This window comes from Dermochelys coriacea, chromosome 8, assembly GCF_009764565.3.
Source record: "Dermochelys coriacea isolate rDerCor1 chromosome 8, rDerCor1.pri.v4, whole genome shotgun sequence".
Lineage (NCBI taxonomy): Eukaryota > Metazoa > Chordata > Testudines > Dermochelyidae > Dermochelys > Dermochelys coriacea.
Genome location: NC_050075.1, coordinates 47,432,391 through 47,454,812, shown reverse-complemented (window position 1 = coordinate 47,454,812; position 22,422 = coordinate 47,432,391). Strand labels below are relative to the sequence as shown.

Below are 22,422 nucleotides of genomic sequence, written 5' to 3'. Positions count from 1 at the left end.
GACAGCATGTGGTCCATCCTCATGTGGAATATTGGTGTATACAGCTTCTACATCCATGGTGGCCAGGATGGTGTTTTCAGGAAGATCACTAATGCATTGTAGTTTCCTCAGGAAGTTGGTGGTGTCTCAAAGACAGCTAGGAGTACTAGTAGTGTAGGGTCTGAGGAGAGAGTCCAAATAGCCAGTTAATCCTGCTATAAGAGTGCCAATGCCTGAGATGATGGGGCGTCCAGGGTTTCCGGGTTTATGGATCTTTGGCAGCAGACAGAATACCCCTGGTCAGGACTCTAGTGTCTGTGCAGATTTGTTCCTGTGCTGTAGCAGGGAGTTTCTTGAGCAGATGGTGTAGTTTCTTTTGGTACTTCTCAGTGGGATCGGAGGATAGTGGCCCGTAGAATGTGGTGTTGGAGAGTTGCCTGGCAGCCTCGTGTTCATAATCCGACCTGTTCATTATGACTACAACACCTCCGTTGTCAGCCCCTTTGCTTATAATGTCAGAGTTGTTTCTCAAAAAGAAAAGGAGTACTTGTGGCACCTTAGAGACTAACAAATTTATTAGAGCATAAGCTTTCGTGAGCTACAGCTAACTTCATCTGAAGAGTTGTTTCTGAGGCTGTGAGTGATGTTGCGTTCTGTACGGCTGAGGTTATGGGGCAAGTGATGCTGTTTGTTCACAATTTCAGCCTGTGCACATCTCCCTGGACATTCTATAACAGATTTAAAAGTAGCCATCCTTCAACAAAAAAACATCAAAAACAGACTCCAAAGAGAAACTGCAGAGCAACAATTCATTTGCAAATTTAACACCATTAATTTGGGTTTGAATAGGGACTGGGAGTGGCTGGCTCACTACAAAAGCAATTTTTCCTCTCTTGGTATTGACAGCTCCTAATCAGTTATTGGGAGTGGACCACATCCACCCTGACTGAATTGGCCCTGTCAGCACTGGTTCTCCACCTGAAAGGTAACTCCCTTCTCGTAGTGTGTGAGTATATTTATGCCTGCATCTGTAATTTTCACTCCATGGATCTGAAGAAGTGAGTTTTTTACCCACAAAAGCTTATGCCCAAATAAATGTTAGTCTTTAAGGTGCCACCAGTCTCCTCGTTGTTTTTGTGGATACAGACTAACACGGCTACCCCTCTGATATAAGACTTAGGAGGACACTGTTTGTCTCTTCTCTTGGCCAGTGCATGGTATATTTCCCAGGCCTTCCTACTTGATATCTGGGAACTGCTCCATCCCTGTAAGCTTCTAACTTATACAGCAATAATATGTTGAGATAAATTAGGAGAGGCCCAATTTATGAAACCTAGTGAGCCAGATCCTCTGCTCTTGGCTTCACTGGAGCTGCTCCAATGATTTATATCAGTGTAAAATAGGAAAAACAATCCCTGTAACTATGAAAATAAAAGAGTTTGGGAGGGCAGTGTCTGGTCTCTGGCAGCCTTTCCCCTTTTGCTCTACAGGTGTGACCCATGCAGGGCTGTCCTTATTCATACGCAAAGTACGCAGCTGCATAGGGCACCAGGAAATTTGGGGCACCAAATTTCCTGGTGCTCTGCACAGCTGTGTGCTGCTCCAGCTTTTCCCCAGGACCCCAGTCCCTGGTCCGCCCCTGCCCCGTCTTTTCCTGCCCCTACTCCGCCCCACCCCCACCCCACGGAGCTCTGCAGCAGGGCCTGGCCTGCACTCACCGGTGGCGGGAAGTGCAGCGACCCGGCCCCAGCCACACTGCCGGTAAGTGCTGTGGGGTGGTTCCCCCTGTCCCACAAGCCAGCCCCGGCCCCTGTGGAGTCCTGAGACAAGCCCCCACCACCACGGAGGCCTGGGGCCAGCCCCCCCCGCTCCCGCCCACAGAGACCTGCCCACCCCCGGCAGCCAAGGACAGCCCTGGACCCCCGGCTGTCTTCAATTATCCCTTCTACTGCTCTCCAGCAAGAATCATTCACTACAGCATTCAAGTACAAGACTGATAAAATGACACATTTGTTGGATCTGACACTAGCTGTGGAATCGAGGATAAACCAACCCCACCTGGATTACTCACTTTCAATACGTTAAAAAGGAACATAAGAATGGCCATACAGGGTCAGACCAATGGTACATCTAGCCCATTATCCTGTCTTCCAACAGCAGCCAATGCCAGATGACCCAGAGGGAATGAACAGAACAAGTAATCATCAAGTGATCCATCCCCTAATAGCGATTTATGGACCTAGTTTCTTCTCCCAGCTACTCCACCCTAGTCCAGCAGGCCCCTGGGCCACAGCACATGGAATCTCCCATGCCCAAAGACCCGTTCCAGCAACTCTGAGTGGATGAAGCTCCCATGCTCCTTGGGGAAGGGGGGTGGTGCTGTTTTGAGTCAGATGCAAAGTGATCTTCATCTGCTTTTCCAAGCTGGGTCTGGGTGTATCCCATCTAGCCACCTCCAGATGTCCCCAGTCCCTGCTACGTGCACCCTCCTGACAACTTTCTGAGCTTAACGCTCTGCTTTCTCAGCTCCTCTGCAGGACATCCCTATCTAGAAAAGTATCACATCCTTGCCCCAAGAGGCTTTCACTCCAAAAGTGCAGGAGCCTAGGCTAAGCTAAGTGGCTCTGTCGGCCAACCTGACTGTATACAGCTCTGAGCACAAGTGTATTTCCCTCCCCCCAGCCTAAGTGCCTGTCCCTTGTCCGCTACAGCTTTGACCCCTTGTCCGCTACAGCTTTGACCCCTTGCCCAAGTTTGTGCTTCAGCGCTAAGGCCCCACAGAACCTAGGCCTCCTCTTTCCCCTTCGTATCTTTCTCCTGCTCTCATCTTCACACTGATCCTTGAGATAGGCCCAGTTTCCTCTTTCCTTGGCACCAAGCAATCTTCCTTTCCTTCAAACCCCTCCTGAAATCACCCCTCTTCTGTACACCTTTCCAACAGCAACTCCTCCCAAGTCCTCATGCCACCCTGGAGTTGCTAAGATGCCTAGGAGTAAGCCATTTCGGCTCTGTGTGTACATGAGAGAGAGATCCTTCCCCAACTGCATACCCCGCACCGGAGACTGTATCCCTCGCCTAATTACACCTACACCCTTGGCCTCCACACACACAGCCCCCTTCCCTTGCTGTGTGTCATTCTCCCACCTCCCACGTATGCCTTTAACAGTTTGCTGGATTACTGATGGCCACTAAAATAACAAAGCTACAAAAGGAGAGAGGGAACAAATGAGACATTCTGCAGCAATTGGGGCTACAAGGGTAAAGGGAAGAGGAGAATGAATGGACAATGGCAAAGCCGAGGACACAGCAGCCCAGAATCCAGATGTGTGCAAATTGCCCTCAGGAGGCCAGGGCCTGAGCCCATGGTAGTAAGAAAGCAGGAGGAGACAAAAAGAGTTATTTAAACAAGCACTAGGCAGTCCCTGCTAGGCATCCCCTTAGACTGAGTTCCGTCACACTCTCCCCAGTGAAGACCTGTTAACAGTTTTCTCTTCACCGAGTCCTTTCAGGTGGGTCTGTGTGTAGCTGGGCACTGGGGACGCCATCAAGTTAGAGTGGGTATGTTCTTCCTCGCCCATTCAAAGGGAAGAAATCCATTCATTTCCCTGGTAATTACTGGCACACATGGGTTTACACAATTACCCTCCGTTTAACTGGTCACCGCAGGCGAGCCAGATTAATCGGGCAGAGTGCTGAGGCTTTAACTCTTTTGCTGCCACTGCAGGTGCAAGTTACGGCCACTCGCCAAAGAAAGCCTCCTCTCATCTTGTTAGAGAAGCATTTCAAGGCTACCTTGACCCTCCTACAAAATGTTGCCCTAGCTCCTTATCACCTGTGCAACTCTGCAGAGTGGCTGAAGACCAGTACAGCTTGCGTTTTGCTTCTGGATTCCTCACCACCACCCAAGACACGTAGGCCAAACATTTCCAGAGTGGCCTCTGATCTCAAGTGAGATGTCTAGTGCCTGATTTCCCAAAGGTGCTGGGCTCTCAAAGCTCCTATTGCCTTCACTTCAAGTTGTGGGTGCTCAGCACTTTCCGAGTGTCTCTGGCTCAGCACCCAAAAACCAGAGGCTGCTTTAGAAATGCCCACTCGTTCAGCCCGAGGAATGGAGTGCGAGTTAAAAATTAAAGACATCTGAGTCGAGATTCTCTGCTCACATACCCTCGTATAAAACAGGAGCAATTACACTAAAGTTAGAATTGCCCTGGTGTCAAAACAGAAGAGAATCTGGCTCCTATATTTTAAAACTTTCTATAAGGAACCTTTTCCTTGTGGCACATGCCTATTAATTTCCTCTGTCCCTCTGTTACAAACCTCATGACAGATGTATTAATATCAGGGCTGTCGATTAATCTCAGTTAACTCATGTGATTAACTCAAAATAATCATGATTAGTCACAGTTTTAATCACACTGTTAAACAATAGAACAACAAATCAATTTATTAAATATTTTGGATGTTTTTCTACATTTTCATACATATTGATTTCAATTATAACAGACTACAAAGTGTACAATGCTCACTTTATATTTTTATTACAAATATTTCAACTGTAAAAATGATAAACAAAAGAAATAGTATTTTTCAATTCACCTCATGAGTACCACAGTACAATCTCTTTATCGTGAAAGCACATCTTACAAATGTAGATTTTTTTTGTTACATAACTGCTTAAAAACAAAACAATATAAAAACTTTAGAGCCTACAAGTCCAGTCAGTTCTACTTCTTGTTCAGCCAATCTCTAAGAGAAACAAGTTTGTTTACATTTATGGGAGATAATGCTGCCTGCTTCTTATTTACAATGTCACCAGAAAGTGAGAACAGACATTCACATGGCAATTTTGTATCCAGCATTGCAAAGTATTTACATGTCAGATATGCTAAACATTCATATGCCCCTTCATGCTTTGGCCACCATTGCAGAGGACAAGCTTCCATGCTGATGACGCTCCTTAAAAAAATAATGTGTTAACTAAACTTGTGACTGAACTCCTTGGGGGAGAATTGTATGTTTCCTGCTCTGTGTTTTACCCACATTCTGCCACATATTTCATATTATAGCAGTCTCAGATAATGACCCAGAATGTTGTTCATTTTAAGAACACTTTCATTGCAGATTTGACAAAACGCAAAGAAGGTACCAATGTGAGATTTCTAAAGTTAGCTACAGCACTTGACCCAAGGTTTAAGAATCTCAGGTACCTTCCAAAATCTGAGAGGGATGAAGTGTGGAGCATGCTTCCAGAAATCTTAAGAGGGCAACACTCAGATATGGAAACTACAGAACCTGAACCACCAAAAAAGAAAATCAACCTTCTGCTGGTGGCATCTGACTCAGATGATGAAAATGAACATGTGTCAGTCCGCACTGCTTTGGATCGTTATCAAGCATAACCCATCATCAGCATGGATGCATGTCCTCTGGAATGATTGTTGAAACATGAAGGGACATATGAATCTTCAGTGCATCTGGCACATAAATATCTTGCAACACTAGCTACAACAGTGCCACACAACAACGCCTATTCTTACTTTCAGGTGACATTGTAAACAAGAAGTGGGCAGCATTATCTCCTGCAATTGTAAACAAACTTGATTGGCTGAACAAGAAGCAGTCTGAGTGGACTTGTAGGCTCTAAAGTTTTACATTGTTTTATTTTTGAATGCAGTTATTTTTTGTACATAAGTCTACATTTGTAAGTTCAACTTTCGTGATAAAGATATTGCACTACAATACTTGTATTAGGTGAATTGAAAAAATACTATTTCTTTTATTTTTACAGTGCAAATATTTTAATAAAAAAATATAAAGTGAGCACTGTATACTTTGTATTCTGTGTTGTAAATGAAATCAATATATTTGAAAATATGGAAAACATCCAAAAATATTTATATAAGTGGTATTCTATTATTAACAGTGCAATTAATCTTTTAATCACTTGACAGCCCTAGTTAATGTATTAACGCACAAAACTTTTCAGTGTGAGGCAGCTAGCAGTTTTACACACATACCATACCCCACACAAATATTAACCCACCAAACAGCCCATGCCCACTGCTCCTCCACCCACAAATATGCACGTCAGTATTACCACAACTACTGTACACCATAGACTACAATTCCCCCTCCCCTTTGTCACACATCTTTTTATCGGATCATTTTTCCACAGTGCCAGGAGCTGTGGGTGTTTCATCCAATGCAATCAACTATTCCATGGAAGTAATTCAATAAAAGGAAGGTGTGCAAAAAGATGGCTAAAGGAAGTGACTAGCATCCCTAGTGGGAAGAGATAAGGTTGTGGTACATGGTCCATGGTGTTCTGTAATTGTGATACTACTAAGGTGTGTTCTTATGGATGGAGGGTACATATGCTTAGGTAGCTTAAGTTGTCATTTCCTTGGTTTCGTGGGTTGTGTCAGGTATGTTGTCTACTGCTTCATAAAGTTTTTATGTATTAATTTCCTAGTGTTTTTAAAGGTTTAATTGGAGGGGGATTACAATGAGGGGATGGGAGGCAGATCAGGGAGGGAGAGGGGCAGAAGTAAAGCTGCGCATGAGCCCTCCTCTATCATAGGATAAAATCTGATGGAAAAGTGTAGCTGCTGACTGAGAGGGTTTTATGAAAGCTCAGCCCCCACAATCAAGTGCACTGCCCCTTCCCTCCCCGTCAATCATGAGTGTGCAGCACACAAATGTTCAGCTGCAGTGCAAATAGTAAATAACACTGAGCCTAAATTCAACATCTTAAAAAAAAAAAAGTGACCATCTACTTTAAAAAAAAAAAGAAGAGGAGGAAAACCAGGAAATTATGCCCCATTTTAGAACATAATCCTAACTATGGAGTCCTGGTCTATGCCTCCATAAACCATCACATATCAGGCCAGATTCGCTCGCCCAATCCAGTGTCTTTACACCATTCAAATGGGCTGGATTCCGTCCATAAATGGCTAACAGAGGATTTCCATGGCAGAAGGGAATCGTCCACTGGCACAAACCCCTCAGAGATACCTCTGCTGGCTGTAAGTTGCCGCCTGTTTGGCTCTTGATTATTTGCAGAGACAGTCAGTATGAAAGGCACAAAAGGCAATGAAGTTGCAGGGGAGTATATCTTACTGCCGGGAGCTTTCCTCCACCTGCAGCCCATGCATCCCAATTTCACTCCATAATCTACCACCTTAGTGCTTCTAATTAACAAGAGCCGTTTTCCCTCTTCCTCATTATGGCATCACTTTTATGCCCGCCCATCTCGTCCTCATTTCCTCCCCATTGTATCACGGAGAGCCTAATACTTCATTCCAAGAGTTTTAGGAATAGCTCAGTTTGCACAAGAGTGGGGCAGAACCAGGTTGTGAATGAATCCACTAGAAGGAAGAAGTTCACGAGTTTGCAGGCAGACTGGCTTGGCTGTCAGCAATGCCAGGACAGGAAACAGAGAAATGAGCTGGCTGGCTTCATTGGGCATAGACCCGGCGAGGGACAAAGGGGGTTTAAGAATTCCCAGCTGATGCTCTTCAGGATGGTGCTCTGAGCTGCTCCATGGGGCACTACACCTCTACCCAGACCCAGCCAACATCTTACCATGCCTCCTCCCAGCATGCCTCCCACCCCAGGTCTCGGAAGGGGTCCTGTATCAGACAGCCATAGGTCTGCACGTGGGGAAATTCTCCCCTAGCCAGCTAAGGGGATTTTACTGCCCCTAGATCTTATTACTGCAGCATACTGGGACCACACCAGTGTGGGAAGAATCCTTTAAATAAATACTAGGGGTCAAATTCTGCTCCCACTGAAGTCAGTGGGGTCGCATCCATGCAAACGACAGCAGAATTTGGCCCTATGCCCTTCACAACAGTGCCAGAGTGGGGCAGCATCCCTTTAAAATCAAGGAAGCAAAGTGAGTTGTGAATGTCCTTCTATTTTAGACCCCTCCCCCCCCCCGCCAGACCTACCCTCCTAGCCCCTGTTCTCCACACACTCACTCACACATACACCTCCCTCCCCCAGCTATCTGACACCACAAGCTGCTCAAAGTGACACAGTCCCAAAGATCAGAGTACAATTGTGTCAGCATCTCTTGTTTAAACAGCTCGTGTGGCTGGGAGGTAGATCTCTGCTCAGGGCCACAGGTGCTACTGCCAAAAGCAGCAGGACTGTGGAGGAGGAAGACTGAAAGTGGGTCACTGCACTGACCGACCGGCACGCAGGAGAGGAAAAAAAACAAACAAACATTCTCCTTGTTCCATACCAAAGCTTGCTGAGAGTCGAGGAGGCAAAGCTAAGCCAGGAGGGCAGGCCAATCATCCAGAGATATGGCAGGGCTTCACCCTTTCTGGGAGGGAGAGGGGAAACAATTATTTGATCTAATATTATTTAAAAACTAAACTCATGCATTTTGACGGATCACGTCACTCAGAAAGGAATGGTGTAGCCATCTGCAAATGAAGCACCACAGCTGTGTGTGTGTTTAGACAGATACACTGGCTGAGGATCTGGTCCAGGGTAAATCAGCACCAGCTCCTGTTTAAACCTGCTGAGGGTCTGGCCCAGACTCTTTATAGTGCAGATCATGCAGGGGCAGCAAACAGTTATCCAATGATAATCTTAGTTGCCACTCACCTGAGTTGCATTTGCCCCCTGGGCTGCTCCTCCCAATTTCTAAATTAAGTTTAAATCCTGGAAATACAGGATTTCACACACGTTAAAGATGACCTACAAAAGGAATTTTTTTTTTAAATAATTAGGTTTCTGCCTTTAGTCTGGTTATTATTCTTTATGATAGATAAATGGGGCACAAAAGGTTTATTTTTAAAAGTCTGCTTGTTTTTTTTGATCTTCAAAATATCAGGAACATCAAGTGTTCTCTCCCCTGGCTTTGCTGGAGGACTTTTTTGCCAGCATCAGACGTGCGCTTGCATGCTTTCTAGGAGTCTTTCACAAAGCCATCCTTTCTCCCGGGTATTCATTAGGCATTGACGGTAAATAGCTGTTTGCCGAAACCCAGGGAGTTTAAGTTCTCTGACAATCCCACCCTCTCTCGATTACTCATAGTTCACTCCCTTGACTCTTGCAGTTTCACAATTCCTCTAGGTTTTCAGTTGCCAGAGAGTCCTCAGTCCTCCTGCTGCTCCCTGCTCAGATCCCCCTACCTAGGGAGTCCCTGCTCCAGAAGCCAGTGAGGAGGGGGAGTGTCCCAAGTCCAGAAGGGGGAACGCTACCTCTCTTTTTAACAGAGCAGGGAGAGACATACAGTTCGTTATCTTCACCCCTGCTCAGCACCTGTAGCGTGCAGGGCTGGTGACCAGTTCCATTGGAACAGCACGCCTAGCTTGCTGTGCTTAGGCAAAATGCCCAGTTTCCCCCATCCCACCCCAAGGTCTATGGTGCAGCACCCCTCTCTTGCTCAACTGATGTCAAAGTTCAAGCCTGCAGGTCTTTGGCTCAGCTGCTTGCTCAGGCCTGCAGCCACTCAAACTTGCTGGACTTACACGAAAGGCGACTTATGCCAGACCTTGTGCTTGCTGGGCTGATTTCCATGTAAGGGTCTTGTGAGCTCAGTGGGTCAGCAACACAAGCACCCAGAGCTCGTGTGAAGGCGCAGCCCCTGCAAAGTGACTGGCTCAGCCCCTTTTCCTTGCCAATCAAAGGTCACAAGGCAATCCTCTATGCTGGCACTGTTCAACGCTTCTAGCTCGCTGGCCCGATGTCAAGGCACAAGCCTTTGCGAACTCACCAGATCAATGTCCCTGGCTTGCTGGTCTAGAGCTGAGATGTGGGCCTTTGTGAAGTTGGCTCAGCACCGGAGTAACTCCATCGCTGTAAATGGATTTGTTCCCATTTTGCACCAATGTCAGGGAACAGAGAACCAGGCCTTTCTGTTCACTTCACTCTTCTCTTGCGTAAATGATGAACAGATGCATCGGAAGCTGAACTGGCGCTGAGATCCCTGGGGAAATGACTGACTCGCACTGCTGAAGGAAACTGATCTTGGTCCTCCGAACCAGGTAAGGAGAACACGACAGCCTGTGCATGGCAAGGGCACCCAGAGCACGGAACAGGCTGTCCCCAAAGCAGCATGAGAGAGGGATTCAGAGTGGAAAGTATCCAAAGGGTGCCAGGCACTGTCACCACGAGCCCTACCCAAATCTGCCACATTCTGAGCTATCTGCACATCTTCTAGCCGATGGACATGGAGCTCTCTTTAGAAAAGTGAGTGTTTGTCCGCTGCGTGTAGGTATCACAGGGAGGTCTGGCAATATCCAGCCATCTGTCACATGCAAAGAAAGGGGAGAGATTGTTTTCTTCTGTCCCTTTAATTGGGGCCCGGAAATGCAGCTTTAGCGAACTATGCCATCTCCCCTAAATGAATAACCGCTGCTCAGTTCAACATGAATCTTCACAGCTGTCAAAGGAAAGAGCGGGCAGAACCTGAAACCATGGTAAAAGGTCATTTGGTAAAAGTCATGCCGGGAAGGACGAATGCTTTATTGACAAAGACAGAGTGGAACAGATTAACCTGTAAATCTTTGAGACTTGATCCTGGGCACTCTCAGCTCACTCTAGACTTTAGGTTAATTCTCTGCTGTTTGCCACACTCCATGATGCATCACACAGCAGTATCTTATGGAAGGGAATCTAAAACAGTGGTTCTCAAACCTCAGCCCGCTTGCACCCCAATCAGCACACAGCTGTAACCCATATGACATCCTCAGGGCCATACAGATAGTATATATATAGCATGGACGCGGCTCACATAACACATGGAGAGCTGCATATGCGGCCCACAATGGTAAATAGGTTGAGAAGCATTGGTAGAACAACAAGAGCTTGGGGACCCCTTCCATCACTGTTGTGTCTTCACTACAGTGCTACGACGAAGTAGACAAGACTGCCCCAGGCCACACAGGAGCTGAACTCATGTATCCTGGGCAAACCATCCTTCCCCTTAGATAAGCTTAGAATAGGAATTTTTAAACCCACCACACAAAGAAGATAATGTAACAGCTTATAACCACTTGCGTCAGCGGACTGTACTAACACGAACTCAGAGAACAGAGGGTTGAGAGAGTTGAGAATTGAAAGACACAGTGATGGTAGTTTCAGGTGTTTGGTTAATATTGAAGGTCTGGTTGACAGACACAAGCACCTCAATAAGATGCATTTGGTTAGGTGGGCTGTGATTTCCAAAGAGCCTTAAGGAAGGGAGGTGCCCACTCCCACTGGCTGCCAATGGGATTTGGGTGCCCAAGGCTTTGTCTACGCAGAGATGGTTTGCCAGTGTGGCCATAGAGCCGGTATAGTTATTGGGAAAAGAGTCCTTTTGCCAATATAGCTTATATCAAGTCTCCTGTGCGAACTAAGCTATACCAGCAGGACATTTTCCCCAGGGTAACTGCATTGACATGAGGGCTTTTGTTGCCATAGCTGTTAACCAAACGTCACATCCCTCCCCAACATTACTATGCCAGCAAAACTTTAAGCGTAGGCCTGGCCTCAGTGCTCCTTTGAGAAATCCCAGCTTCAAAACAGCATTTCATGCTGTGTGCCTTCTTCAAGCGTCTCTTTAAAGCAACATTCTCTCACAAGGCCTGCAAACCTGAGTACTCCTCCTCCCTTAGCGACAGTGTCATGGAAAGCCAAACCAAACCCCAGAAAACACCTTCCCAACCTCTATCACGCAGGCACAGCTTATCCAAGCAACCACATGGTCTCACACCTTGTCCTCTCTCCCCCAACTGCTAATATTTGTTACCTCCCCATATTGCATCTTTGCTCAGGGCCAGAATCCCCATGAAAGCTAACGAGTATCCTCAACTCCCATCAGCTTCTGTGGGATCTCAGGGCACAATGCACTTCTTAGAAGTCACTTGTCAGTTATAGCGTGCTGTGGCACTTTTGTATTTTTATGTCTGATTTTGTAAGCAAGTAGTTTTTAAGTAAGGTGAAGCAGAAGCATGGAGTCCACATATCTCTGCACTATTGCCATGAGCATTGCAAGCACAGGACACACAATCCTGTAGTATTCACAAAGCCACAAGAACCACCCAATCAGCAGGGAACATGATGATTTCTTGGAGGACAGATTGTTGTGGGTGGTGGCATTCACAGAGCAGCTACAAATGGTGGAGTGCCACTTCTGGGCCTGAGAAATGAGCACTGACTGGTGAGGTTGCATCGTGATGCAGGATTGGGATGATGAGCAGCAGCTGCAGAACTTCCCCATGCACAAGACAAAATTCCTGGATCTATGCACCGAACTTGCCCCAGCTCTTCAGTGCAGGGATACCAAAATGAGAGCTGCACTGACAGTGGAGAAGCGAGTGGCGGTGGCACTGTGAAACCTGCAATGCCAGATTGCTACCAGTCAGCTGGAAATCAATTTGGAGTCAGGCAAACCACTGCAGGGGCTGTTGTCATGCAGATGTGCAACACCATCAATCGCTTCCTGCTATGCAGAACTGTGACTTTTGGCAATGTGCAAGACATAGTGGATGGATTTGCAGCAATGGGGTTCCCAAGCTGCGGTGGAGCACTAGACAGCACGCACATCCCTATTATGGCACCAGACCACCTTGCCATAAAGTACATCAACAGAAAGGGCTACTTTTCTATGGTTATACAAGCATCTGGGGATCACCAGGAAGGCTTCACCAACAACAGTGTTGGTTGGTCAGGGACAATGCATGGTCTTTGCATCTTCAGGAACACAGGACTGTTCAGAAAGCTACAAGTAGGGACTTTCTTTCCTGACTGGTGGATTACCATTGGGAATGTTGAAGTGTCAGCAGTGATCCTGGGCAACCCAGCCTACCCCTTGCTCATGAACCCATACACAGGCCATCAACAGCCCCAAGGTACGATTCAACTACTGGCTCAGCAGGTGCAGAATGACAGTTGAATGTGCTTTTGGTCAATTGAACGGATGTTGGCCTTGTTTACTCAGAAAATTGGGATATTTTTCTCACTGAGGTCCAGTGGGTATAGCTGCCTGCTTTGTCCTGGATACTATCTGATGCAAAGGGGGAAAACCTTTCTGCCAGGGTGGAGGGCAGAGTTGGAGTGGCTGTCTGCTGAGTTTAAACTTCTAATAGCTTGTATTGGCTGAGCTCATTGAGTAGCTATATGGCTCAAGGAGGCTTTGAAAGAGCATTTTAACAGTGAGCCATAGTAATGTGTTTTGCTGCACCATGCTCTACCTGTCCCTGCTCTTTTGTGGCCTGTTAGGAATTGTGTGGTGATTGCTGTACATGTAGGAATACAACATTGCCAATACCTCTATTAATTCTGTTTGTGGCTTATCCTATGAGTTGTGTTACACTATCAGTAACAAGTAATTGGCTGCTTTCAGGCCTGCTAAGCATTCGGTAACAGGTGTTGCAAACTAATAAAGATGAGTTATGTTTTAAATAAGAGCTGTATTTTGTAACAGAATTCAGTAAAAAAACCCACAACCATGAAATTTTAAAACAAATGTATTTAAAACTTATTAAAACTTAATAAATTAAGAGTGAAGAACTTATGAAGGGAAGAGAACATACATGTCCATTTCAGCTACACATGCATGGCAAGCCTAAGGAAAACACAGAATTTGCCCCCCATGCTCATTGGCCTGGCTGGAGCTACCCCTCTCCCCCCAAAATATAGAAGTCAAACTACCCCTATGAAGATGGAATAGGGAGGTCCCAATGTTGAGTTCTACAGAGGGAGGCGAACCCAGGATTGTTGAACCTGCAAGTCCACCAGAGTCTGCAGCATCTGTGTTTGCTGCTGGAGAAGCCCCATTATGTCCTGGTGCTTCTCCTCTCCATTCTTTCGTTCTCCAAGCTGTCTCCAGTGTTCACCCCCCAGGGCTTGTGCTCATGATCCGGTGCAGCCCTGGCTTGCAGGATCTCACTGAATAAGTCATCCCAAGTCCCCTTCTTTCTCCCCCTTATCTGGCTCAGGCGTTCCACAGGTTTGGAGGAGGAGGCTCAAGGCCACAATGACAGCAGCTGCAGATAAAACACAGACAGGTACCATCATCACTATAGTCACGAAGGAAAGCAAAAGTTAAGAGGCAGAACTCACGCCCCTTGCTTCCCTAAAGTTTTAAGCGCTATCTGCTCATACACAATTCTGCTTGGGATTACTTGTGCACAGCACCAGTCACAGCACCAGCCACAGTGAATACGGCCCACCAGGTGTTAGAGAAACGAGGAGGGAATTGCTCAGAGGCCTATAACTACCACCATAAGGCAATGGCACCAAATATTGGCATTGGCGGTGGTGATTTTAGCTGATATCTCACTCCTGAGGGTAGCAAAGGTGCAGAGAGCATAGCTGCTGCTTGTGTCCTGAAGCTGCCTGGACCCATATGCTGCTACCTTCTATACTGCAATAGTGCCTGCTGAAGTTTTCGCTGACTGACATGGAAAAGTGTCCTACCACGGAGGAAGAAATTAAGCTGCCATCCCTAGAAACCTTTGGGAGAAGATTGCAGAGGACATCCATGGAAGTTTCATTAAGATCTCTCAGGAGAATTCAAGGGACATCCCTGTGTCCATAAACAAACTGCTCCACATGGTCCCCTGCATCCCGCCTCCCCGCACCTAACTCTAGAGGTGACTGAAAAGCAGTTAGCAACTCTACCTGTCTTGGTCATGCCACTCCCTCTTCTAGCACAAGTAAATTAATGAAGAGTCAAAAGATGTGTCCTGCTATTTTCAGGGGCCAGGGGAGCATGCCAGTAATGGAAAATGTATGTATACACTTACCCGTGGTTCTTTCCCCTGCATTGGGCTCAACTGTGCTTGACTGGTGGAGTCAAAAACAGGTCCTGGCTTGCTGCACAGCTCGATTCCCCAGTTGCCATTCTCCTCCTCCTTTTCCTCATCCACTTCATAGTTCATGGCAAAGTCCTATGATTCAGGCTCCTTGGAGGTACCGAAGGTGTTGTGTGGAGTGGTGGTGGGGTCTCTGCTGAGAATGGCATGCAGCTCATTGTAAAAGCAGCAAGTCCGTGGCTTGGCACTGGATCGATTGTTGGCCCTCCTGACCTTCTGGTACACTTAATGCAGCTCCTTGGCTTTCACAGGGCTCTCCTGCTGATCCCTGTCATAGCCCTTTTCCTGCATCCCCTGAGTAACCTGCTTATGGAGTTCCACATTTCTGTAGCTAGTCCAGAGCTGTGCGTGCACAGCCTCTTCTCCCTACAGATCCAGGAGATCCAATATCATCTACTCCAAGCAGGAGTGCGGCTGGAGCATGCAGTAGGCATGGTCGGGTGGGCAGCTGCACACAACAATGAAGAGTTGCTAGGTGTGCTCACCAAGCCCGGCAATCAGGAAAAGGAAATTGAGAAATTCACAGGGCTTTAAAGGGAGAGTAGCTGCTGGACTCCAGTGGGCAGTGAAGTTCACAATGGTGACCAGAGTGGTCATCGTTGGGATCATGGGACAGCTGCTGGAGGACAGTTAGGGTCGACACAGGTAATGCACTGTCTACACTTGCGCTGTGTCTACTGTACATCAACCTTGGCTCAACACTGCTCAGGGAGGTGGCGTTACTATGTCAGCATAATGGGCCACTTAATCACACATATATGCACAACTAGGTCGACGGAAAGCAGCTTACAACAAATTAACTTTGTAGCATAGACTAGGCCTCAGCCTATATTCCTCCCACTACGTCCTGCCTCAGATTGTGACAGGAAAGTTTATAAGTCTCCTGAATGAACACAGAACACAAAAAACTAGCTGAAACAGACATGAAGCATTCAACCTATGCCAGGAACACTGGACACTCAAATGACTAGACTGAAGCATGGCATGGAACACTGGACGTGGCTTTCATGTCTTGCTTTCTTCACGCTTAGACTAGTGTCTGAGGCCAGGATCATGAGAGAGATTGGTCAATCAGTTCCTATGCTGAAACATGCTAATGGCTAGTAAGTCTTATCCAAAAACAAATCACAGACCTCGTTAAGCCAATGGGTGACAAGCACCCACCTCCAGGCACAACAAAAGAGCAAGTACAAACAGCCGGGGCAGTGGGGACCACCACAAAGCAAGCAATAGGCCACGTGGCAGGTCAGAGCTAAGCTGTGCAGACTGATGGGTTGCCCCAGTTGCAAAAGCAGGCTAGATCATCACTTACAGGCGGCGTGTGTTGGAGCAGGAAGTCTCCCCTGTGATCATTTCCTGTATCATTACCCTCCCCATGACTCAGTTCTCCATCTGTACAATGAGATTACCAGCAGGGCCCCATCTCACCAGGATGTTGTGAGGACAAGAATATGAAAGATTGTGAGGTGCTCAGACACTCTGGTGACAGGGCCCATGCAAGTACTTGGGTCATGTCTACACCACAAAATTAAGTCGATCTAACATTGGCATATATCCGCCATCATAACTACACTGCTTGTGCGTGTTTACACTTTGCTCCTGGTGTTGCTAGTGCATGTCCCCACCGGGAGCACCCGTATCTATTGTATTGTCAGTCTGGGGCATTGTGGGATGGCTCCTGAAAGCCAGTAACTGTTGACATAAGCCACACTGACACTGTGGCAACCCAACTACATTAACATTGACTCTGTCTCTCGTAAAGGTGGAATTATTAAGTCAGCGTAGGGGCAGTTACGTCAGCGGGAGCCATGTTTAAGTGTCAGCACTTCCATAGTTAGGGCGACGCAAGCTGCCTTGCATCGCCCTAGCTCTGTAGAGTAGACCAGGCCTTTGATGGACACAAGAGATGGTGTTGCAAGCGTGAGCCTGAGAAAAAAAACAAAGGCAAAGGCAGAGGGCTTCCTGGGCACAGAGATCGCCGGAGTGGGATCTCGGCAAAGAAACTGCATGGCATTGTTTGTTCCAACTATGTTCTGGGAAAGAAGATTGTGAATAACCTGCAAGAAAATACCTGACACGCATCACTGATTTCTTAGCCTAATGGAAACAACCCTGCAAGACCCTGAATTGTAGCAAACCACTCAAGCCAAAAAGGGCAACACATTGGTCCTTGACACTCAGAATGCCACATATCTTACTCCTGGCAGCATGATGCCTGTCTGTTCCACACATGCACAGTGAATGACCAGCTTGCTGCTGCTAAGGTTGACTCAAGCATCCATAAATAGGGGGGTTCTCCCATCTTCACAGGTCTCGTGGGCAAAGCTAGCCTCAACTTTCCTGGCAGGCCTACAAACCTTACACCACCAGCCCCCTCCCCTGCAAAAATACTACTGATTCCTGTGCCTATCCCCACAACCCAAATTTAACTGTCTGTTTTCCACTGTTAACCACCCCACTGCGTTAATGTAAATGAGCAACAGAAACACTATCTCCGGCTATCCAACGACAGTAAAGGATTGCAGCAACTCAAACAACTCAGCGATGCAGACATACCTTTCTGGTTTGTGCACAAATTTATCTAGCACCCTGGTGTACCGAAGGCTTTTAGACAGTTATTACTGGCATTGAGTAGCACCTGCAGGCCCTGAGAGCAGGGCCCCATCCTGCCAAGTATTCTGCACACATGCTAAGGGACAAGCCCAAGAGCTTACAGTCTACATAGACACAGAAACAAGTACAAGTGACTTAGCCAGGCTTGCACAGCAAATCAATTGCAGAGCCAGGGACTGAACCCCAGTTTCTTGACTCCCACTCCACTGCCTAGTCTGCTAGACCACATTACCTCTCTTGTCTAACGGATATAATCACAAATCCTGAATGTTGCTCGACTCTGCAGCCTGGCAGATGGATTCCCTCCCCACACACACACACACACACACACACACACACTTCCTTCCCCCTCCTCCTACCTTCCAGAGTTACCCAGCACACAGCCTATTTCATGGGGTGGGGGCAGAGTCCCTGGATTTTGGACTTGTATCTTTAAGGTGACTAATCACACAGCAGTAACAACAAAGAGGATATACACCCACCAGGCTCAGCTTGTAAGCAATCCATGGGCTGAAATTTGTTTGCTCAGAGCAATCACTCAATAATCACCAATCGCACACAAATTCATAAATATCAGTCTGTTCTCAAACAAGAAACCAGCTGAATTTTAGTCAAAAAATCATAGCCTACAAATAGTTCTACCCTTCATACAGTATTCTGCATCTGGTTCAACTCTCTGGTCCTGAATCCCCACTGCCCTGTGCCTGGTATCGCCATTTACAGCCATGCCAAGTGGCTGCAAAATGCTGCTATGATCCCATGGCCAGACAAGTAGTTATAATCAGTATTCACAGGGTGCAATTAAGGTAGAGAGCATATCCAAAGGAGCAGCTAGCAGCTACTTGATTCTGAGTCTAGTTCTACACAGGGCTTAACATCAGCCTAGTTCAGAGCAGCATCAGAGCTGTGCTAAACCAGGTAGGGTGATTATGGACCCAAAGGGCCAGCTGAGACTAGCTGGAGCACAGTAAGGCTTTAGCCACACCCTCTCACCACCTCTATGATATCCCACTATGCTAGGGGTGGTGTTGGAGCCAGCTATGCTAACTCTACACCAGCTACTGACTCTCCATGCCAAGGGAATCCCCACCATGATGAGATCTGGTAACTTTGGGGCCCGTTTGTGGCACCAGAACAACATAAAGGGGCCAAATCACAGAAGGAATCTAACTTGTTAGAGGGTGACCTCCGGTTTGCAGTCCATTTGTGCAGGTGGGAAATAGAACACAAGGTACAAGACAAAGGGCCCGGTTCTCTGCTGTATGACCAGCTCCCATCAGTCTTAGCATCTTTGAAAGACCAGCCACAACACTGCATGACAGAAGAAGTTTACTCACTGCAATAGTTTGCACTGTATAAAGTAATGATTTACGCTGATTTGAAAACAATATGTACCCCTTCCATATTATCCACCAGGAAATTCTGTTGACTATCTTGTGTCACACAACTATTAATCAGTTTACATAACATACTTCTTGTTAACCAATGACTCTTTCAATGCGCTCACTGATATCATTGTTAATCTGACATTAACATCAGTTTACAGAACTCAATTTATCAAGGAAGCAGTGAGTTTAATTGCTGCTTCAATCCATGTGTGCTCTGTGATTTGGAACCCTTTACTGACCCAAGATGGGTCATATATTTAGGGTGCATTTATAAATAGTTAGTAAAGGGTCAATAAATGATTGTCTCTCTCACCAACATAAGGTTGGTCCAATAAAAGGCATTACCTCACCCACTCTGTTCACCTAATAAATGATTGACAATGTAATAAGCAGTTAGATCAATTGTTACTAATTGTTCAAGTCCAACAGCTCAACAGGTTGCTTTTATAAGCATCTATACCCCCCTCCTACTGATGTACTTGGGGAACCAGACTTGAAAAAAGCACCAGGCTAATGCTTGGCATAATATTTCTTTCTATTTTCCTGTAGCTCATCTTACCTCTCTGCTGGGGTACAGACCAGGAGTTTGATACATATTACAAGATGGATTGATTTAAATCAAAGCTATTTTAATCACTGCTTTTAATCATGATTTAAATTAGCAAGTAGGAAAATGATTTAAATAATCAATTTTAATCTTGTTTTAATTTGTACTTAATATTACTTTCCTAAAGAAATGTCGATACTCACTGGTTGATAATCATTAAAAAACATTGGATTTGCAACTAAATAAAGCCTTTATACTATATTTGGTACTTTTTGCTAACCAGGACACTATAGTATATCTATACACATTTATTTAAGCAATGATACAACTTAACATACATTTATTCAGATTCATAATTTTTATATTTTATGTTAGAAAATGGTGAATGATGCATTTCTTATTTACTAGATGATTATTAATTTTTTACTTGGGATTTGCATCAAGCTTTATTTGGATGGAAATTAGAATTCATTTAAAAATGTCAAAAACAGCATTTTTAAGAGTTAGTTAAATAAAAAAATACCTTAAATGTGCTGGATACATCAGGAAAAAAGAGGTGATCAAAATATGTTTTGCATTTAAAACTGATTTAGTAAGCAAAGTAAGTATTATCTGTAGTTAGTGAATTGAACTAATTGTCTCTGGTTGCCATGCCCTTTGAGATTTTAGAACTAGTAGATCTCATCACTGGTTTTTATTCATAGATTGGAAGAAAAAAAAAAAAAACAAGCGTTCCTGCTTTTTCAACTTTCAATCAGTGTCTTAACTTTGAATAAACTATTCATTGAATTGAACTGAACTAATTGAATAAACTGAAATGAACAAAATAATCTCTCTGCACCCGCAGAAAAGATTACTGCTGTCAAAAGCTGGTTTAGTACTTTTTCATAGATTCCAACACCAGAAGGGATCATTTGTGATCATCTAGTCTGATTGTAATCAAGTCACCCCTTAATCTTCTCTATCACTTGAGTCTATCACGATCAGGCAGGTTTTTTAATCCTTTAATCATTCTCATGGTCCTTCTCTGAACCCTCTCCAATTTATCAAAATCCTTCTTCAACAAACTCTGGTTCCAGGTGCTTAGCTAGACTTCCATCAGTTCAGTGCTGTGACTTGCTTTAAAACTTCAGCAGGAAATAAGTACTGCTTAGCATTACTTTTATTTCACTTAAATGAAATTAATAGATTATTGTAAATTTAGACCTTAACATAGACTGTCCTACTTTCAAATTTAATTTTAAGTAGGTTTATTTTTATTTTATTGTTCTATTAAGTAGGTTTGTTTTATTGTTTATTTTTAAACAAAATTTAAATTTAAAAACTGGATTTAAATAAAGTCAGATTTAAATTAAAAATTTGATTTAAAAATATCATTCATTTTTCCATGCTGATGTATAATATAGCATTAAATATGTAACTGGAGAGTGGCTCAAAAATCACTGAAGATAAACATTTACTCCATCTATATAAAGTTATGCATACATAACAGTTTGCTTATAACCCTTGAAACAATTATGAATATCAATAACAACTCTTGCTTATTGACTACACTCCTTCAAGGGGGCTTCCCTCCCCCCAAGTTTTAGTATTTGTTACTATCATGAGTTCAAATGCTAAGTATAATTAAGCACATGCACATACATACACTTCCCTGGGGCTCTTCTCTTCTCAGTTTCTGTGGAAACCCTAAACTCTCTCTAGGGCATGCCATCTCCTTAAAGATGGGAAACAAGTGCTAGTCCCCCAGTCTCCTTCAAACTCCCCCTGAGTCTTTGCCACACCAGTCTGCAATCTGCACAGCCTACAGCCATTTTAATCCTCTTCTTCTGCAGGGGGATGAGGGAGCAAGCAGCCTGCTATCTAAATTCCACAAAATGGGTAAAGTTGCTGGAATACAATCCCTATGGTACAGGTATCTGGTCCTTGTACGGCTCCCACCATAAATCTTCTACTCTAATCTGGCTCCCACTCTTCCTATTTATAAACTCCTCCCCTTCCCCTTGAGTTCCCATTGGTTCTATCAGAGAGCAATTCTGAGTGCATCCTGCCAGGCTACATGCCCACAATGGAAATCACTTAAGTAGCTCCAGGCAGCTCAGGAGCATGCCTAGTGACTGGCATGCCTCATTTGTAGAGGATTCTGGCCCATCCAGAAGAAGAACCCCAGCCAGCCCCGGGAAATCAGAGTGCCCCAAAACAAAACCAAGAAACTATGTCTCCTCCCCCTGATTCTTCACTTGTTTCCACCTCTAAATGTTGCAATGCAAGCATGTGTTTACACTTACAACCACCTGTTCACGCCCATAACATCTATGAATTATTAACCCTTTATAAACTGTTTTATAAATGTACCCTTAATGCAAAGTGTGAGCCCCAAGCTGTATGCGTACGTTACAGAAATGCATCCCATTCCTGCTTCTTTTTGATGCATGTTATTGTTCATGCACTCTAAGAGGAAAACATGTACTGAACATTGTGTCCCAGGCTTCCTCCCATTTCTTTTATGAACCCAGGCTTATCAGGGAGAAATAAATCAAACCTAGAGCAACGGGAGATTTAAACCCAATGCTGCAAAAGCTTGTTTCTTTCCAAAACTTGCATGCTGGCACCTGAGTTACACTGGGACAAACCTCAACTTGCAAGGTTTCCAGAACTGCTACAGGAGGACAGAGACGAGCCATGCTGTTGCAAAGCCCCAGAGAAAACAATGGAGCGTTGCTATTTGTAAAGACTCCAGGCAGCCCTTGTGTCTCATCAGCCCCTCTCCTGGCAGAGTCGGATTCAAGGCAATGTGTATGGCCCTGCTTGCTCAGCTTAACAGTGTCAGGTCAGCACCGTTCAGCTTTACATTTTAAGAAAGGGTGAGGCGGGGACTTACGGAAAGGAGAAAAGGAGCCCGTCGCCGTGCACTGGGGGACCTGCATCTCTGAGCTGTGTCCCTGGCCTCCAGCTCACTAGCCTGGGAAGGGCGCTCCGGTCACCCTGACAAAGGAGACCCTCGGGGGAGGAGGGAGCGGGAAGCTTGCTTCACATTATAACCTGCTTCCTGACAATCTTCCCTGAGTTACAA

The 22,422-nt window shown here is 45.4% G+C and overlaps 1 protein-coding gene across 2 annotated transcripts in view; it reads right to left on the bottom strand.

Moving 5' to 3' along the window:
- Positions 1-21,424, bottom strand: part of RXRG (retinoid X receptor gamma) — a 111,345-nt gene extending 89,921 nt beyond the window's left edge. The window contains exon 1 of one of the 2 annotated variants that reach the window (XM_038413389.2): positions 20,994-21,424. In XM_038413389.2, coding sequence (XP_038269317.1) covers positions 20,994-21,063 — 70 coding nt within the window. In that variant the 5' untranslated portion in view covers positions 21,064-21,424. The remainder of the gene's footprint in view (positions 1-20,993) is intronic. The other variant, XM_038413391.2, reaches the window with a different exon arrangement.
- Positions 21,425-22,422: the final 998 nt, after the last annotated feature.